The 20,469-nt window shown below is 52.9% G+C and overlaps 1 protein-coding gene across 1 annotated transcript in view; it reads left to right on the top strand.

The window, feature by feature from the left end:
* The window catches only part of OTOF (otoferlin), a 102,656-nt gene that overhangs the window by 59,268 nt on the left and 22,919 nt on the right, over positions 1-20,469 (top strand). The window contains exons 9-18 of the mRNA XM_017877044.1: positions 4,433-4,564; positions 9,753-9,815; positions 10,211-10,295; positions 14,838-14,997; positions 15,817-16,003; positions 16,451-16,637; positions 18,029-18,252; positions 18,728-18,836; positions 19,495-19,675; positions 19,764-19,884. Coding sequence (XP_017732533.1) covers positions 4,433-4,564; positions 9,753-9,815; positions 10,211-10,295; positions 14,838-14,997; positions 15,817-16,003; positions 16,451-16,637; positions 18,029-18,252; positions 18,728-18,836; positions 19,495-19,675; positions 19,764-19,884 — 1,449 coding nt within the window. The remainder of the gene's footprint in view (positions 1-4,432; positions 4,565-9,752; positions 9,816-10,210; positions 10,296-14,837; positions 14,998-15,816; positions 16,004-16,450; positions 16,638-18,028; positions 18,253-18,727; positions 18,837-19,494; positions 19,676-19,763; positions 19,885-20,469) is intronic.

The following is a 20,469-nucleotide window of genomic DNA, read 5'->3' as shown; positions in this document are numbered from 1 at the left end:
AAGCAATAAAACCAGATGCAACTTCACTCTCTTGAAGACTTTGGGTTTGATGAGTTATAAAGACCTCAGGAAGGACATCTCGGTGGTGAGAGGAGGGGAGACTTAGCTGAACTCAGCTCCAGGAAGGGTTGTGAGGGTTCAGGACCATTCTAAAGGTTATGGCACTGAAAGAAGCCTGGAGATAAAAGGACCGTGGCATTCCCATGCTCCTTGTTTCTTCCATTTAGAATGCATGTCACATGTAAACTCTTTCCTGATTATTGCCGTCTCCAAGGCAAGAAACCACAGTCATCCCCTGTGAATGTGCAGTTTCCCCACCAGAGTGAGCAATGCTTGGCACTTGGCAGACATGTTCTTGGTGGGTCAAGGGGTTTTGAGTCTCTTCATTACCCTCTCTTCCTGGCACCAAGACTTAATACATTGTCACCCAACATCTCTCCAGTTTCCACCTCCATTTCATGCCCCTGCCGCTGACCTGAGGTCCCCAGCCTCAATTGCATGCTTATACCCACTTTCTACCTGGCCTCTCTGCCCCCATATTGCCTCCTCCACTCCAACCTCTATGCCAGCACTGGAGCAATCTTCTGAAAATGCAAATCTGGTCATGTCACATCTCTGCCACCTGGAAAAGTGGGGAGTGGGTAATGGATGTTGCAGAAGGGCAGTACTAAAGGGCACACCAACTCTCATCTCTAGCTCCCAGCGGATGTTCTTGAAGCTGGATCAGGTCCCTGGGAAGCAGGTCACAAAGCATCATTACTCTTGGGTTTCCCCAGGACAGGGGTATAGATTTACTACTCAGCATTATTCCTTGTGATTGCTTTCATCAAGCCACTGGGGAGTATGTCCCTTATCTTGAAAGGAGATGGTGGATAGTCAGCTGGTCAGTTGGTCCCAGCTGTGGCTCCGTTTGCCTCTTCATCTTCCACCCTGGGAAAATAGAGTCCTTTGCTGATGACTGGAGAGAAGGATGGGCAAGCCCCTCCCCCAGAACCCTGGAGAATGACCAGCTGTATTTTATTTTTTATTTCAAGTGCATCATTTCTCCTTCCTAGAGCCCCAGGCGGGGTGGGAGGCAGCAGGAATGGCATTCCCCTTCCCCCAACACCATGCACATGGTGGTCTTTCTCCAGCGCCCTCAGCTTCCTCTCGGGGCTGCCCCTCAACCAGCAATGAGCACCCTCTGGAGCTTCTCTTCCCTCCATTGCTCCTTCAAGCTTCTGCCCACCTCCCCCTGCACCCTCCGCCTCTACTGCCAGAGCTTCTGTCCAGGTTGTCACCTTCACTGGCTCTGCTCCAGGGAGGAAGGGAGATACGTATGAGTCCTGAAATGGGGGACAGGGACAAGTAGCCGGTCCTATGGCCATGCCTCGAGATGGAAAACATAAAACTTAACCATTCTCTTGGCAGTGGCTTATCTTCAGTGACTTGCCACTGGCTTATCTTCAGCAGATGCCAAAACTACGTCTGTCTGCTTCCCAGTCTTGAGTTATAGAAAGCCTTTTTTATTGTTGGTGGGGGCATGAGTTGCGGAAAAATTCATGGGGTTTTTTAAAATCTTTGGCAAAAAAGTGTTCGTGGAAGTTAAAACTCTATAAACTATTGTGCAAAGGAGGACTTCTAGTGTCTGTTTGCTCTCTTCACAGTAAACTTCTCAGAGCTAAGTTAATTAGTCCTATTTCCTTTTTATCTCCCTGAAGGAGTGCTGAATATTGAACTTCTGTGAAGCTCCAGATTCTAAGCTTTTACTTCTGTCCCTTTGGCACTTCACATTCGAAACAGAAATGTTTGCTTCCTAGTTCAAGTGTCACTTCATTTGTAAATATCCCATTTCCTGGCAATGTTCTCATTAATATTGGAATTTCTATTTCCTTAACCTGATTACTTCTGATGTGCAGATTTTTCTTTGCCCTCAGGATGTGTTTCAGACTTTGATGGATACTGGATGATCATTTTAGTGGTTATTCTTTTTCATGAAAAGGGAAGATAATTATCTCGAGTAAAGTTGTGTTTAGAAGTTGCATCAAAGCACAACTAAAACATGAAACCTCCAAGATGACAGGCATGAAGAGCAGCCTTCAGAGTCTCATTAGAAAAATGTGCTGGGCGTGGTGGCTCACGCCTGTAATCCCAGCACTTTGGGAGGCCGAGGCAGGTGGATCACGAGGATAGATTGAGCCATCCTGGCCAACACGGTGAAACCCCATCTCTACTAAAACTACAAAAATACGCCGTGCGGCGGCAGGCACCTATAATCCCAGTTACGCGGGAGGCTGAGCCTGGAGAATAGCTTGAACCCAGGAGGTGGAGGTTCAGTGAGCCTAGATCGTGCCACTGCACTCCAGCCTGGGCAACAGAGTGAGACTGTCTCCAAAAAAATAAAAAGAAGAATGTACTGAGGTCCACACTTATTCTAGCTGGGGAAAGACTTTTCTGTTAAAACACACGTTTGAGAGAGGCAAGTGAATCAACCATTCTAAGTATCATGCACAGCCTCACCTACTTGAGAGATCAACCGCTTAGCTAAAGGGAGATTCTATTGGAGTCACTCACATTTTATAGAGCTTTCTGCCGTTGAGGATGCATTTTGACACACATGATCTCATTTAACCTGCACACAACCTTATGGGTAGTTGGTATCTTTGCTCATAGCTGAAAAACACAAGGCTATGTGGTCATTTGCCCTCACACCTGGCAACATCTTAGGTCTGGGGTTCAATGCCAAGTTCAGCAATCCCCAGTACATGCCTCTATCCATCTCACCATGGCCACCCTGACAGGAACTGACACCTCCAAATCCAAATGAGACCTGGTGGCTTAAAATGAGTATTCAGGAAAAGTAGTAGTGAAGTCAAACATTACCAGTGCTCTGGCTCTCTCTCTCTGTCTCTCTCTCTCCTTATGTCTTTTTAGCTTAAATAGCCAATAATCAACTGGGCACAGTGGCTCGTGCCTGTAATCCCAGCACTTTGTGAGGCCAAGGCAGGCAGATCACCTGAGGTCAGGAGTTCAAGACCAGCCTGGCCAACATGGTAAAACCCTCATCTCTACTAAAAAAAAATACAAAAATTAGCCAGGTGGGGTGGCACGTGCTTGTAATCCCAGCTGCTCAGGAGGCTGGGGCAAAAGAATCGCTTGAACCCGGGAGGTGGAAGCTGCAGTGAGCCAAGATCACGCCACTGCACTCCAACCTGAGTGACAGAGAGAGATTCACTGTGAAAAAAAAAAAAAAAAAAAAGCCATTAATCATTTGTGGTAAGCTCCACAAGGAAGAATTTGTTGCAATCCCACCTATCCCTGGCTCCAGCAGGTTTCCAGGAAACATTTGTTGCATGAATGAACAACTGAAAAAGGGCTTCCCAGGAATATAAGTAAGATTGCAGAGAGCTGGATGCAATGTAAAGGACACAGCAGAGTGCATATACAACATATAATCAGTAGGCTGAAAAAGGCAGCTCAGGCAGGCACCAAAGCCACACTGGCCATTCAAACAAAGAAATTCAGCAAAAGGAGAAGGGGCAGGAATGTGGAAAGGGCGGGCCAAATTCCAGAAACGCAAAGACATATCAGAAGCTTGCAGGCTTACATGAGAATTCCTGGAGCAGGAAATTAAATGCAAGTTAATGAAGACTTTAAAAGCTTTATTCCTGAGTGCATGAAACCTATGACATGGGTTTGGCAGCTCTTTCTGAAGCAGAGACATTAACGCTAGGGAAGAATGCAGGGCACTTAGCATCACCTAGGAGCTTTAAAAATACAGATGCCAGGCCGGGCACGATGGCTCATGCCTATAATCCAGCACTTTGGGAGGCCGAGGCAGATAGATCGCTTGAGGCCAGGAGTTTGAGAACAGCCTGGCCAACATGACAAAACCCCATCTGTATAAAAAATACAAAAATTAGCCCAGTGTGGTGGTGCACGCCTGTAATCCCAGCTACTCAGGAGGCTGAGGCAGAAGAATCACTTGAACCCAGGAGGCAGAGGTTGCAGTGAGCCAAGATCGTGCCACTCCACTCCAGCCTAGGCAACAGAGTGAGACTCTGTCAAAAAACTAAACTAAAAATAAATAAAAATACAGATGCCTGAGCTGCATGCCCCAGGATTGGATTGGATTGGTCTGGAGATGGCCTGGGCATCAGGGTTTTTAATGCCTCTCCCTCCCTCCAGCCCAGCAAGGTAAGTCTAGTGAACACTGACTTAGAGGTTAGCCAACTCATACTCCTCTATAAATGAAGACACTGAGGCTTGGAAGGAGAAGGAGCCCAGGATCACCCCGCAGATGAGAGGCAGTGGTCAGAGTGGAGTCCCGGAGGCCAGTGCTGGCTCTCAGGCCCTCCCTCTGACCCTGCTGCCCCAGCCCCTGGACCTTTGTGGGACCGGGCTCCTAGGCTTAGGCAGCTTTCCTTCTGGCTTCCCCTTCTCCTGCCTGTAGGTCAGCATCACGGTGATCGAGGCCCGGCAGCTGGTGGGCTTGAACATGGACCCCGTGGTGTGCGTGGAGGTGGGCGATGACAAGAAGTACACGTCCATGAAGGAGTCCACTAACTGCCCCTATTACAACGAGGTCAGTGGCCCTGTGGGGAAAGGAGACTCTGTAAATGTGGCAGGAGGGTGGGCCCCAGTCCTCCCCAAGAGACACAGGAGTCGCTGGGAGTCAAGAACCACACATGGCTACCAGCAGGGGTGACCCACCTTGTTACAACCCCCAGGACACCGACAAACAGAGCCACATCCTTGAATCCTCTGAAACCCCCAGTCTAGAGCGCAGACTGACACTGGTCTTTGAAGTGTGCACCACCTGGGTGCCCCTGTGCAGACCCCAGCAGTGCCTGTGAAAGACCTGCCCCCACCCCACTCCCCAGGAGGCCTGGTCCCCACTGTTTTCCAGGCCAGAGCCCAAGGACAGAGCTGACTCATTCCAACCCATGGCGGCATTGGCACCATTAGTAAGCACTTTCTACCAGCCAGGCATGCTCCTAATTGCTTCTGAACTGGACCATCCGAAGTTGTCACTATCAATTCCCTTTTACACAAGGGGACAGTGAGACTTCTGAAGGCAGACCTTGTCCAACGTCACAGTGCCAGCATCGCCCTTGGCGTGCTGGTGGGGTTCTGCCTTCTTGGCTCAGCTCCTTCATGGTTGCCTGAACTTCTGCGGGTTTCCCTCCAGAGCACTGGCCTTGACTTTGGGGTGTGAGAGAGAAAACATTTGTTACCCACTCCTCTTCTTTCCAGCCATTTGAGGCCACATCAAGGGTGAGGGAGCTCAGAGACCCTCTACTTCAATCTCCCCATCTTATAGAGGAGGATACTGAGGCCTCCATATGGAAGGGCCTTGCCCACAATCTCAGAGAGTGTTGCTGATGGAGCAGGGGCCAGGCTGCCCACCCAGCTTCCAGCCCAGGGCTTTGGCCACCATCACAAATGTGGCACCTTGGTTCCCAGGCTCCAAACAGGACCCCATCATAATCAGCTCTGGGGAGGGATATGAGAAATACACTCACTCATCCAAACCCAAAGAATGGACTTAGAGGCATGAAGAACAGCGAAAGTGAGACTTTTAATAACGGTCTTGAAAGACGGAGTGTCTGGTAGGCAGGCACACCCGGGGCAGTCACAACATGTAATTTATCTCCTAGCATGCATGTCCCTTCCCCAGTTCCCTATTGGTCAAGTACTATGGGGTTACAATCTTCCCTGACATCGCCTAAGCTTCATTTTCCCCCTTATAAGGTTATACCTCACTCCCCTTCCCCATTTAAGTTTCAATTTCCCAATAACAAAACTTTCTTCCCTTTCATGGGCTGACCCCTCCTCTACATTCTGTTCGCTTATTGTGGCCTAGGTGCATGAGCCGTGTGGTTTGTTACATTCGCAGGTTGGATGCCAGTACTTAGACTTATCATGTCTCGAAAATGGGCCATTTAAAATGTTTTCTCACCAGGATGTCCAGGCCTTTCCCAGATGCCTGAGCACACATCAGACTAACCCAGAAGCCACTGGCCTGGGCTCTGCCATCCCTTTCCTGGAGGGTTCCCCAGTCTGTTTCTCCTGGTGGCTCCAGGCAGTGAGGGGTGCCAGGCTGGCCCAAGTAAGGCAGCTGAGTCCCGTACCCTGAGGTGGGTGAGGACTGAGGTGCCCCCTGTAGCTTGGGGGAGGGCATTTCTCAGGCCGCTCTGAGAGTCCTTGGACTGTGCACCTGCAGGAAGAAAACCCAGGCCCACCTCTGTCCTTCAGCCCACACCTGGCCGAACCCTCCTTTGTGACCACAAATCAACTCCACTCTCCCAGCTGCTTTCCCACAGGCCCCCAGAGCTGGACATCCTGCTCAGGACCCCTCCAGCCCCAGGGACATTCAGGATTGACATCTCTGGCCTTACGTTAGGACACATCCTGACTGGACAAGCCTCTGCCTAGAAAAGCATCTATGTCCCCATGACAGGCATGGAGACAGGTCCCTGTGGCCCCTGTGGTTATTCGATAGCAGTGAAGCCACTTTTGTTGACTTAAGGGATCTCCCTCCACCAGGCCCACGCACCTTGGGTTTCATTCAAATTACTTCCTCTTTCCCAAGGGTATAGAGCTGCTCTGCCAACTCTGTGGCTCCTCCAGAAAACTCCCCCTCACCTGGCAGGGCCCAGCTCAAATGTTCTTACTACTGAGCAGCCTTGCCTCCTGTGTCTGGGTCAGAGGTCAGCTCCCCTTTCTCTGCAGTGTTAATGTCCCAGAATTGAGGTTGGTCCTCTGTGTCTCTGTCCTCCTGGTGGACTGGAGGCTCCCAATCTCCTGCCTCGCTGTATCTGTTCAGAGCCAGGCATGTACTCAGAGGGGTTCAGTAACACTCACCCAAAGGAAGACACAAACATCCACAGAGCATCTGCCGCGCAGCAGACGGTGGCACGTGGGGCAAGATGGAGGCTGCTGAGATGGAGGCACAGTTTCCGCCCTGCACAGGTCCCTTCCTCATTTCAGCCTAGAATCTTTCTAAATTCCCTATTTATATCCTCTAAGACTATTCATTCTTCTCATCTTCAGACTATTTTAAATGTGTCTCTGATCACATTTTTGTTCTTTTTCACAAACCCAAATAGCTCTGATTTTGTTTCTGTTTCCTCTAAACTAGGGTTTCTCAAACTCAGCACTGTGGATATCTTGGACTGGATAATTGTGGTGGGATTGTCCTGTGCCGTGTAGGATGCGAGCAGCATCCCTGGCCTCTACCCAGTAGATGCCAATAACAACTCCTCTTAGTTACAGCAACCAAGACTGTTTCCAGACATGCCAAATGTCCCCTGAAATCGCCCCCAGTTGAGACCACCATTGTAAACTATCTTGCTATGATTCCTTCCAGCCCCAAATCAGCCTTTCCAGCCCCAAAGCTTTCTTTCCCTTTTCTTATCTTTCTATGCCACATTCCTTTTCAATGAAGGACATCCTCCTCATCGTGGGAATGTATTATTTCTGAGTAATTATCTGAGCTGGCAGGAACCTTCCTTTGGCTCCATTAAAACAACAGAGGGAGGTGGGAGCAATCAACATGACTTAGCAGGTATCCAAGCTATTACCAAAGGAAAATATGCTCAGGAAATACCAGGAATTTGATTGCAGACAGTTCAGAGAGTTCGGGATTCTGGTCCTAGCTCAGATAGCTCGCTCCCCTGGGGCTGGCACAGCTGTGGGCACCTGGCCTGATTGCCCTGCCTGGCCCAGAGCCTGCCTGTGTGCAGGGAAACTCACAACCTTTGCCTTTCCAGAACAAGCTGGCCATTCACAAACCAGACTAAGGCTCCTTTTCTGTGTATCCTGTGTGTGTATCAGGCCCCGCCCTGGGCATCTTGGGAGTGCCGCCATCTTCCCTCCTGCCAAAAATCCACCTCTCCCCTTTGCCTTGGATCCTTCTCTTTCTACAGCTCAAAGAACCTGGAATAGCACAGCCCAACTCTGTCTTCGTTTTTATTCCAGCCCCTTCTCCCTTGCCTGTAAGGTGTTCTACTCCAGCATATGCTAAGTACAACCATGAAGACCCATGTGTGCTCAAGGACAGGAACTAGGAGTCTGTCACCTCTCTCTGGGCCTTTCCTCATTCCCACACACCTCTCCAGTGACCTCCTTTTTTCCTCCTCCCCTCCACAGGCAGACCACTTGGCTTGTCCTCACTTCCTCCGCGCAGTCACCCCTCAATCTCTGCAGGGTTTCTGCCTGTAGATGTCATTGACATTGCTCTCCTCAAGGTCACCAAGGACCTTGCTGTTCCTGAGTATAATGTCCATGTCTTCCTCCTCTCCCTTGATCACCCAGTTTCTTTCATCCTGCTGCCTGCCGCTCCTCTTGGGGGCCCCTCACACCACTCTCCTGCTTCCCCTGTCTCTCCAGTTCCATCTCCCTGGCCTGACTTCTTGGCTGAAAGGCAGTGGCTTCTTGGAGCCCTGACCTGGGCCTGCTTCCCCTCCCATGCTCTCCCCAGGTATCTCCTCCATCCCCAAGGTGTCAGTTACCATCTTGTGCTGATGATTTTCAAATCCATATCCCCACCCGCCTCCCCAGAGCTTCAGAACCCCGGCCAGCACACCCCGGGCCTGTTAGTGTCATGCACAGCCTGTTTACCGTGTGCTTACCATGGGTGCACACCTGGGTTAAAGACTTGACCAGGTTGTCTCATTGCAACTTCACAACCACACCTTGAAGACCGCATGTGAATGGCACCCTTGGAGCAGTTCAGCACGACAGCCCTGGATCATATTTCCACATCATAGTATAATAGATAAACTGAGGCTCAGGCAAGAAAGTGATTGGCCCAGCAGTAACAGCCAGGTGGGGCTGGCTCTGAAGCTTTACCCTCAGCGCTCACGGGCCAGCCCCCAGCAGCCAGGAGCATGTTCTCTTCGAACATTTACCCTAAGTACTTTGGAAACATTTCTCCTTTCTTCTCCTTTCTCCCCCACCACAGTTCACCAAAGCAGCAGCCCCTCTACTTACTGCCCCACACCCTCATCCTCAGCGCCTGCACACCCAGGCCAGGGGAAGAGATGGAGACTGCAAGTGCGCATGGCAGCCCACAACACCAAAGGACAGTGCACGCCCATGGCATTTCACATGGACTGCCAACTAAGTCCTTTGGCACACCGTGGTTCATCTGCTCTGAGGCTTGTGTTATTTTACAGCTTCACCTCTCTGAATTTGGGATGTGTCTCCTAGGCAGCCTTGTGGCTTCATGGCAATGTCCATGTGGCCTGTTAAACCATAGTATATCTTACAGCCAGTAGCCACTTTGGATTTGGTAAATTATGTTACATTGTCTCATCAGAGCCTCATAAAAAGACTCTGAGGTGGGTGTCATTATTCCCATTTCACAGCTCAAGAAACTGAGGTTCAGAGAATGTGTTGCTCAAGGCCACACAACTAGGAAGGTGCAGAGCGGGGACTAGAACCCAGGTCTCCTCGCTCCCTGGCCCTGTGCCTCTTCTGAGCACAGTGCAAGGGCATAGGCTCTTCCACCTACTGTTCCCAGTTCCTTCCCCACCCTACACTAGCCAGCACCAGCCCCACCTAGGGGATGGGGCTCTGCTTCCTACCACCCACCACCAGGATCAATCAGGATCAGATGAGTTGCCTCTGCTGCTCCTCTGAACTTTGGGGCTCAGGGCAAATGGCTGGGGTGCAGACAGGCACTGCGAGGAGGGAGGGGCCCAGCACTGCCTGGGCTGTTGCTGCTGCCCACAGTGACAGCAGGCCCGGATCCTTCCCCTCTCCAGTACTTCGTCTTCGACTTCCATGTCTCTCCTGATGTCATGTTCGACAAGATCATCAAGATTTCGGTGAGTGGGGAGCAGCCCCTGGCAGGCAGGACCACTCCCTCAAACTGCACCTTTGTGCACACTTGAGAGGAGCCCCCTCTGTCTATACCTGTCATAAAGAGGCAGTGCCGTGCCTGGACACATGGCTGAGCAAGTGGGGCACAGGCTGGATTCTGGCCCCCACCCACCCCTTTCATCCGGTGCCTCTGAATAGTGTATTCGCCCGTACACAGTGGCCAGCGAGAAACTGGCGTGGGCAGGAGGAGCTGATGCTGAGCCTCAGCAAGCCACCCCACTCTGCCAAACGCCCCCCCCACCCCCACCCGCTTCATCATAAAGCTCAGGTCCCACCACTGCCCCATGGAAGGCCTCACCCTCGCCAGGCCTGACGGGTGGGCTGTGGTTCTGCCTGAAAGGTGATTCACTCCAAGAACCTGCTACGCAGTGGTACCCTGGTGGGCTCCTTCAAAATGGACGTGGGAACCGTGTACTCGCAGCCAGGTGAGTACCTGCGCATGGCCAATCAGTCGAGGTGTACACGGCTCAGGGAGCATAGTGCACAGGGCCCTTCCCGCTGTGGCAGTTCCTGGGAAAAGCCTGGCAAGGACCACAGTCTGACGACTGTTAGTACACACAGCCATCTGGCTTGCAGAGAAGTGGCGCGCACAGTCTATACACAAATGCAGTGAGCAACTGCGCACCCAGTCTGGTGGGTTCTCATTCATAATTAGGTCAGTAACTCCGCCCAGAGCCTGGAAGGAGCTCCATCGCACGCTCAGGAGTGCATGGCAGGCTGGCGCATCACTGGCCATAGGCAGGCTGATGAGTAGTGGTAGAGGATGCAGTGAGGGAAACCCGTCACAGCCTGCAGAGGGGCTGCACCTAGACTCCTGCCTCCTGGGCTGGCACCCACTGAGCAGAAAGGAACTCCCTTCCACCCCTCATAGGACCCTGCCATCCCCTATTACAGTTGAGGCTCAGAGCCAGGGCTTGCCCCAGCTGCACAGCTGGTCGGGGGTGAAGCCAGGTTGCGTGTCCCCAGAGCCTCGCTGAACCACACTATCCAATCTGAACGCGGTGACGCTCTCAGTCCAGATGTAGTGTGCTGGCCTCTGAGGGACTCTGGTCTCTGAAAACACTTCTTACAAGAGCCCCAGGCTCTTGGGCAGCCATGTGGGCTCCATGGCGTCCTGTAGGCCAACACCAATGGGGTTGGCAAGGGAACCCCAAGGGGTGGCCCAGAGGGCTTATGAGGTGGGCCAGGCAGAGGAAGTGCCTCAGCCTGCCAGATGACAGCTCACTCCGTGGGCAGGTTAGGGACCATCCCGTGTCCCTGAAGTGAATGCACTGCTCAGAGTGCCGTAATGACCCCATTAGGCCCTTTGACAATGACAACATAATTTCACCCAATTGTCACATTTGACCCTCACAAAACAGTAATGTAGGCAGCAGCATTTCTTCCCATTTTGTAGATGAGATAAATGAGGCTAAGAGAAATGAAGGGGCTTGGAGATACCACTAAACTAGTAAGTTGAACAAATTGGTGATCACTTGTGGTTCAACCTAAGAGATGTCCGCTGGCACACATTACAACTGTGACTCAGACCAGGGAGTCTGAGTCCAAAACCAAGATTATACATACAAAAATCACAAGATCATAGAACACTCAAGCTGCTCAAGACCTGAAAAACATCTAGTCCAGCCTCTCTGTGAAGATAAACTGAAGCCCAGGGTGTTGAAGGGGTTTTCCCACCATCTAGGAGTAGCACCCCTGTCTCCAGCTCCCAGACCAGTACCTTTGCCACCACCCCACACATGCCATGGCCCTCAGTGGAGGGCAGCCCTGCTGACCGTCAGTGCTGTGGGGAGTAGGGAAGAGCCGGCCTCCCGCCATGTTGCTCCCCTGGAAGCATGCATAGCTGTGGACCACTTGCGTGGAATGACTGGCATCCCTGAGGATGAGCTCCTCCCAGGGCTGAGCAGTGGCCCCAGTACCATTGGCGGGCCTGAGGCCAAGAGCCAAGAGAAAGTCAGGGGGTGGAGAAAAAGGCAGAGGTTAGTCTAATATGGACCTCTGGGCTTCTGGGTAGTAAAGTCCTGGTGAGGAAACCACCAGGGCATCAGTAAGTGCCAGACATTGGGCTAAGCTCACTGTCCCAGCAGGCCTCACCCTCACAACCCCATGTAGGTGTCATTCCCATTTCACCATAAGGAAACTGAGGCTCAGCAGGCCTGAGTTGGTCCAGGGCCACACTGTGAATAAGGAACAGAAACAGGATGTGGGCCCAGGTCTGGGTGAGACCAAAGTCCAGGTCTCCAGTCGGGTAACCCAGCTTGAGATTCGCCGCTCCTGCTGAATCCAGCCTTGAGCCTGGTGCCCTCCCAGGGAGAGAAGAGCCTGAAGTCACATGGGTCCTAGAGTTGAGACCCAGTGTCTTTACTCTGATGTCTCCAGTTTGGCCGGGGCTTCTTGATGAGTCCTCGGTTCCAGCCAGGGCACTGTTGGACAGCATGCTCCCAGAGACACTCCTGGGTGCTGCTGGGAAGCTTTGGGTGGTGTCAATCTCTCTTGGAACTGGAAGGGGTTTCCCGAGAAACACTCTTCTCACCCTGGCAGGACCACATTTGTCATTTGTATCACCAGATGCAACAGCAGGAAACTGTTTACTCTTTGCTACTCTCTATTGGGAGTGAGGATGGGCCATACACTCATCCTCATAGATCACAGAGGAAGTCTGGGCCATACACTCATCCTCATAGATCATAGAGGAAGTCGGGGCTATACACTCATCCTCATAGATCAAAGAGGAGGTCTGGGATGTAGCAACTTCCCCAGCTGGGCTAGCCTTGACTGGCAGGTGTCAGCCCCAGGCTGAAGGGAGATGAAATGGTGTTTCTGGCTGGTAAGCATATAGCTCAGGGTCTCATGTGGTCCTTGTATCTCTAGCCTGAGATCACACAGTATTAGGACTAGAAGGGCCTCAGAAGTCGTCAAGTGTTAACCTGATGTAGGGACCCCCACAGCACCATCTCTAATTGGTTATCTAACCTTACTTAGTCCTCCCAGAAATGGGGCACTCACTACCTCTTATTTTAGATATCTTCACTTTCTTTGGGTCATCTCAAAATCTGTTGCTCTGTAACCTTCACCCACTTTCACAGGTCTCTCTTTCAGGACAAAAAGAAAAATAGCCTTTAAATTTGAAGGCAGATTTTACATTCCTCCTGAATCTTATTCTCTTTCCTTTCTAAATGTCCCCAATTCATCTAGCCATGCACACCTCTATACATCTACCCCATATCCATCCGTCCACTCACCCATCCATCTACAAATCCACCCACCCACCTGTCCACAGATCCACCCACTCACCCATATATCCATCCATCCACCCACCTACCCATTCATATATCTACCCACCCAGCCATCCACAGATCCATCCACCTACCCACCCATCCACAGATGCACCCACCCATATATCCATCCATCCACACACCCATCCGTATATCTACCCACCCACCTGTCCAGATATTAATGGCTCCTTCTATCCAATAATCCATCCACCATCTGTCCTTCTATCTCTCAGCTGGCCAGGCAGCTCACCATCCATCCCTCTGCCCATTTCTGCACCCATTTATTGAGCGATCTGTCTATCTCCTCATCCGACACACATCTGCTGTGGCAAGACCTGAAGTTCCTGGGATACCTGGGACATGGCCCCTCCCCGGAGGCCTGCCGGCCTGGCTGAGGCTCTCCAGTGACTCCTCATCTGTGTGCCTTCCTGCCTTCTCGCCTTGCTTGTCCCTCTCTTCAGATTCTACTGTGGCATTATCTTTTCTGAGACACTGGTGGCCTGGCTATTCTCAGAAAGGCAGAAAGGCCAACCTCTGCACACAGCCCCTAACATCTCTGGGAGCCCACCAGGGCCACAGGCTTGTAGGACGCAGGCCTGGGCTACAGTAGAAGGTGGAAGAGGAGAGAGTGACGAAGGGAGTGGAGGAGGGAGGTGCTGAGTCCCAGAGAGTTCGGTGCCCACAGAACATCCTGGGAAGCAGATTCCTAAGGCACGGTGATGCGCTTCCCTCTGCTTGCCCACTGGGCTTAAAGTAAACCTGAAGGAGCAAATCCTTCCCAAAGTGCCTCCTTCCCTGACATCTGTCCTTCCCTCTACACAGTCGTAGGCCACAGGACACTGGGATGAGACTGCCAGTCCCTGTCTTTAGGAGACTCTCAGTCTAAAATCAGAGACAAACAATACCCAGATGAGCACAGTGCACAGTGAGGTGGGAAATGTGCATAGACAGCACAGAGAGCAAACACCAAAGAGCCCAGGACCAACTCTTCTGAGGAAGTCAGGGAGGGCTGCACGGAGGAGAAACTTGAGCAAAATGAGTAGAAGTTTACAAATTGAACAGGGAGAGAGAGAGATGGAGGTGGAGAGAGCAGGAATGAGGGCGTTCCAAGCTCAAAGAGCAGCAGATGTAAAGGCATGGAGGTATAAAAGGGCAAATCCGCAACACATGTTCAGCAAGGAAGAACACAAGGCTGGGTGGGCTCAGCAGAGGGAGTCAGGGAGCACTAAATCAGGAGCCCACAGGCTGTGCCTTTTGTCTTTACCCCAAGGCACTAGGAAGCCCCAGAAGGAGCTGAAGATGGGGAGCAGGAGCGTGAGCCTCCCCACCTGGGAAGGCCCTGTGGGCAGCTGTGTCCTTCACAGCTACGTGAAGGCTGGCTGACTGGGGTGGGGCCATAGAAGAGGCCATAGGCAGAAAGAACCCAATTAGGAGGAGGCTGTCGCACTTCCAAGTCACACCACTCATGGGACTTATGTCCATGGGTGGGCCATCCACCCACTGCCCCAGCTCCAGAGGACCTCAGACTCTATCACCCCCTGGACTAGGGACAGGCAGAGCCATGGTCCCAGGTCTCGGGACTCTAAGGGCCAAGAGAACATTTGGCTCTGCCACCCCTTGGCCTCCCCTGAGCACTGGGAGACACCCTGGGTTGGGGGGTCTGGTGCAGTGCTCCCCCCCTCACCACTGCAGAGCACCAGTTCCATCACAAGTGGGCCATCCTATCGGACCCCGACGACATCTCCTCGGGACTGAAGGGCTACGTGAAGTGTGACGTCGCCGTGGTGGGCAAAGGGGACAACATCAAGACGCCCCACAAGGCCAATGAGACCAATGAAGATGACATTGAAGGGTGAGGCCCAGCTACCCCAGCCCCTGGAGTCTGAGCCAGCCCTTCCTTCTCCCAGGGAGTTCCCGAGGAGGGTTTGCTCAGAGTACCTGCCACCCGTCTCCCTCACCCTGCTCTCGCCCACTCTCCCAAACAGCCCCACTCTTCCGAGGCAGGGCAGGGGCAGCGGGTGATGGAGGATGACTGAGAATAACAGTCCTTTGACATCCTTTCTGCCAGTGAGAAATGGGGTGGGAAGAGTCGATGCTGGCAGACCAGAGCCAGCAGCTGCTGGGTCCTGAGTACAGCAGCAGGATAGTGCTGGGAGAGCCACAGTTTCTTCTGGTGTGCCAATTCCAGGCAGCTGATAGCAGCTGTTGAGAAATATTCTGTGACCTTGTCTGGAGTCAGTGGATGAAAGTGCTGGGATCAATGAATCCTGTTTTCATGAGCTGGAGGAGAGAGAGTGGCTACTATGAAGCTTTTGTTTATGAAACAAAAGATATGGCATGGTACTATAAAACACTGACGATAATACTAAGACCGTATCCCAATGCACAATCTACAAAGCACTCATGTGTTAGTGTGCTTGAGCCGACCATATTCTTGGGAGGGGTATTACTACAGCCACCTCAACAGTGAGGAAACGGCAGCTCAGTGAGATGGGAGATTTGCCCAGAATTCCACAAGGGGCAAGTTCCATGAACGCAAGTGTCTCATCCTAGCCTAGCTCCCCTAGCCGTCCTTTAGAGACTGTGCCAGGACCCAGGGGTGTGTAGATGCCAGGATGGGGGCTGGGGACCTGGACCCGGCCACGATGGCCCTGGCTGTATGTGCTGGCAGGAACTTGCTGCTCCCCGAGGGGGTGCCCCCCGAACGCCAGTGGGCCCGGTTCTATGTGAAAATTTACCGAGCAGAGGGTCTGCCCCGTATGAACACAAGCCTCATGGCCAATGTAAAGAAGGCTTTCATCGGTGAAAACAAGGACCTTGTGGACCCCTACGTGCAAGTCTTCTTTGCGGGCCAGAAGGTACTGGGGTATGAGGTACAGGAGGCGGGGGTTGGGTGACAGGCATCACAAGTGCAGGCTGATGGGCATGGGGCCTGGGGCAGCTGGGCGGGTAAGAAAAGGCTGGAAATCATGTCGGCCAGGGATGGGCTTAGAGGATCCTCCCTGCCTCCTGTAGTCCTTAGACTGAGAGCTGCGCAGGGGGCATGAGAGGGAGGAGAGGTTGGGGGTGTGGGAAGAGTGAAGACAAGTCCACTCACAGGCATGCACGCACACATGCACCCACTCACACACGCACACCCACTCACACATGCACACATACACCCACTCACCCATGCACACATGCACCCAGTAATACACGCACACATGCACCCACTCACACAGACACACACACCCACTCACACACGCACACATGCATCCACTCACACACACATGCCATACCCTCACCCATGCTCCCCCTTCCACCAGGGCAAGACTTCCGTGCAGAAGAGCAGCTATGAGCCCCTGTGGAATGAGCAGGTGGTCTTTACAGACCTATTTCCCCCACTCTGCAAACGCATGAAGGTGCAGATCCGAGACTCGGACAAGGTCAACGACGTGGCCATCGGCACCCACTTCATTGACCTGCGCAAGATTTCTAATGATGGAGACAAAGGTCAGCAGCAGGAGACTGGGTGTGCTGGGGGGCAGGGAGTGGCCTGAAGGGAAGGAGCAGGTGAGACCCCCTCTCTTCACACCACCACCATCAACTCCGGACCTCAGCCTCACAGGGGCTTCCAGGGCCTTGCCAGCAGCCCCTGCCTCAAGGGGAGGGTGTGGATTTGTGGCTCAGGTCGGCTCAGAGCTGGCCTGAGCCCAGCTGACTGGATTTGACAGTTAGTAGTTGTGTGACCTGTTTTCCCATTTTTAAAGTGAAAATAATAATGATTATATGATATAATAATTATAGTATGAATATGCATATCATTGCAGTGTATACACTGCATTTGTAGATAATTACAGTGTGTATATATGTAATACTTAATAGTAGTGCCTATCTGCAGACTCACAGGGATTGGCCACCTCCTAGGATCCCTGCCCTGTGGTGGGTTCCAAGGACATAGAGTGAGATAAGAATCTATTCCTGGATCAAAGTGCTCACTGTGTATTAAGGAGATAGATGTGCTACCAAATGGTCAAACCATAAGGCAGAAGACACAAAAGGCCACATGTTGTCTGATCCATGTATGTGAAACATCCGGCAAATCCATAGAGACAGAAAGTAGATCGCCGGTTTCCAGGTGCTAATGGGAGGGGATTGGGACCAACTGCTAAATAGGTGCAGAGTTTCTTTTGAGGGGGTGGAACTGTTCTGGAATTAGATGATGGTTTTTAACATAGTGAATATACTAAAACCACTGAAATGTACACTTTAAAATGGTGAATTTTATGTCCTGTGAAGTATATCTAAATTTTAAAATGCTATAAGTGTGTTTTTTTAAAAAGGCAGAATAAAAAGCAAATGAACCAAAAAAACCGGATCTTGCGACCCCTGTCAGAGTCCTGACAGATCTTAGCCATAAGAGAAGGGACTTGTGCCTAGGAATTGTGAAGGCTTCGTGAGGAAGCAGCATTTATTTCACAGGCACAGATGGACAGGAAGGGCCTTCAGCGAGTAGGGGAGGGGTCTGCACCAGCAGGGTGACCATGGTGGGACAGAGCTGCAAAAATGGCACAGAACCGAAGGTCATGCTGGGGACTTGGAAGGACTAGCTCTGTCCTACAAATAGACTGTTGGCAATTCCTACTCCAAGTTCCAGGAAGCAGAAAGCTAGACTCTGCTTCCCCACCACTTCCAGCTCAGGCCCCCGCAGGGAAGAAATAGACCCAAGAGAGTACTCCACCCCAGCACAGTATAAGACGGCTGCCCCACATCTGAATAACACACATGAAGTTCTCAGCTCAGCACGCAAGAGCTGGAGGCCAGGGACCCCCAAAAGAGGCCCCTCTTCCCCAGGGAACCCTGGATGTGATACAGCTCCCTCGTTTTTCTCCCCATTGCCACAGGCTTCCTGCCCACCCTGGGTCCAGCCTGGGTGAACATGTACGGCTCCACACGTAACTACACGCTGCTGGACGAGCACCAGGACCTGAATGAGGGCCTGGGGGAGGGTGTGTCCTTCCGGGCCCGGCTCCTGCTGGGCCTGGCCGTGGAGATCCTGGACACCTCCAACCCTGAGCTCACCAGCTCCACAGAGGTGCAAGTGGAGCAGGCCACGCCCATCTCGGAGGTGAGACCCCGGAAACTGTGCTGTCCCCCAGGGCCTCCAGTTCAGCCTCCTTCCCCCCAGAACACCTGGGTCCCAGACTTTGGCCTGTTGCTGCCCTGTCTACCAGAGGAGTCAGACCTTAGGATGAGGCTCCTCGCCAGGAAGCAGAGGCTCCCACTCAGCCCCCCAACAGGACTCTGCCCTCATTCACTGCCTGCCTGTGCTCTATCTCACGACAGCCGCCAGGTCTCACGCTGGTGCCTCCCTTCTACCCCTCTTCCCAGCCACGGCTGTCCCTGTGGTGTCTGGAACCAGCCCTGCTGCCATGGATTTCCAGGCTGGAGGGCCATCGGGGTGTGGGCTGCCTGGCCCCAAAGCTGGGTGGGATGCCCCCACCATCTACCCCCAGGGCCTGTTTGTGAGATGGAAGGAGGCCTGGCCCCCGACCTGCCACCCCTACTCAAGCTCAAGAACAGTTTGAACTGCCTCCCCACAGAGCTGTGCAGGGAAAATGGAAGAATTCTTTCTCTTTGGAGCCTTCCTGGAGGCCTCAATGATTGACCGGAGAAATGGAGACAAGCCCATCACCTTTGAGGTCACCATAGGTGAGTGCTGGGCCCACGGGGGGCTTCAGGCCTAGGTGAGTGCTGGGCCCATGGAGCGCTTCAGGCGTAGGTGAGTGGTGGGCCCATGGAGGGCTTCAGGCGTAGGTGAGTGGTGGGCCCATGGAGGGCTTCAGGCGTAGGTGAGTGGTGGGCCCACGGGGCACTTCAGGCCTAGGCTGCAGGTGGTAAGTGTGAGGCTCTGCACCTCAGCCCTGTCCTCACTCCTGTAGGGGACATTGACCCCTTTCCCCTGAGAGGCCTCAAGCATCCAAGAAACACCTTTATGTGTGCGTGTGGTGGACCACGCCCCATAAAGGGGCCAACCCTCAGCTCCACCTACAGGGTGAGGCTGTGTTTGGGACCTGGGGCAGAGGGCAAGGAGAGGCCCTTCCCTGGGCTGCAGAGGAGAGAATGGGAACTCAGGCTTCGGCCTGGGCCAGGGCTGGGCCTCCTCGCACTCAGGTATCAGCAGGACTCCCCGACTCTCAGCAGAGTGGGAACATGGGCACCTCTCTCGGGCTAATGCTGTGTCATATCTGAGCCCCATTCCCTGACTCTCCCTCTTCCTTTTCCCAAATCCAAGGCAGCACCGGATTGGACTGTGGGAGGGGCCTAGGGGGGAACACACTGTAGCCTTCTGGGCCTGTTCTGCCTCCAGGCAACTATGGGAACGAAGTTGATGGCCTGTCCAGGCCCCAGCGGCCTCGGCCCCGGAAGGAGCCCGGGGATGAGGAAGAAGTAGACCTGATTCAGAACTCGAGTGACGACGAGGCCAGCGATGGCGGAGACCTGGCCTCAGTCTCCTCCACCCCACCAATGCGGCCCCTGGTCACTGACAGGTGGGTCCAACCTCCCATCCTCCTGTGGCCTGGCCCTCCCACCTCCCTGGGCCCCCAAGACCTCACCTCCCACCTCTGCCCACCCCAGGAACTACTTCCATCTGCCCTACCTGGAGCGAAAGCCCTGCATCTACATCAAGAGCTGGTGGCCGGACCAGCGCCGCCGCCTCTACAATGCCAGCATCATGGACCACATCGCTGACAAGCTGGTCAGGGCCAGGCCAGGGGCCAGGAGGGGTGGGGTCCTAGGGGAGAGGGTGCTGTCCGAGGGCCTTGCCTGCAACACACAAAGCTGGTCTGCCCAGGCTGCAGGAATGGCCCCAGCAGGACCTCTGTTCCCATCCTCAGCCCCAGGTCCCAGGGCACAGACAAGAGCAGGAGCCACCTCTAGTCACTGCAGCCTCCAGCGAACCCCGGGGCAGGAGTGTTGGGTTCCCTGATTTTTCCAGAAATCTTAAAAACAAGGCTAGGGAGACAGTTGTGGTGGCTCACGCCTGTAATCCCAACACTTTGGGAGGCCAAGGTGGGTGGATCACCTGAGGTCAGGCATTCGAGACCAGCCTGGCCAACATAGTGAAACCCCATCTCTACTAAAAATGTAAAAATTAGCAGGGCTTGGTGGCGAGCGCCTGTAATCCCAGCTATTCAGGAGGCTGACGCAGGAGAATCGCTTGAACCCATGAGGCGGAGGTTGCAGTGAGCTGAGATCATGCCACTGCACTCCAGCCTGGGTGACCGAGCAAAACTTCATCTCAAAAACATAAAATAAAATAAAATAAAATAAAATAAAATAA

Source organism: Rhinopithecus bieti, unplaced genomic scaffold (assembly GCF_001698545.2).
Source record: "Rhinopithecus bieti isolate Rb0 unplaced genomic scaffold, ASM169854v2 scaffold_7681, whole genome shotgun sequence".
In the NCBI taxonomy this organism is placed as follows: domain Eukaryota; kingdom Metazoa; phylum Chordata; class Mammalia; order Primates; family Cercopithecidae; genus Rhinopithecus; species Rhinopithecus bieti.
The sequence above is the reverse complement of the archived record's forward strand: the minus strand, read 5'-3'. Positions and strand labels throughout refer to the sequence as shown.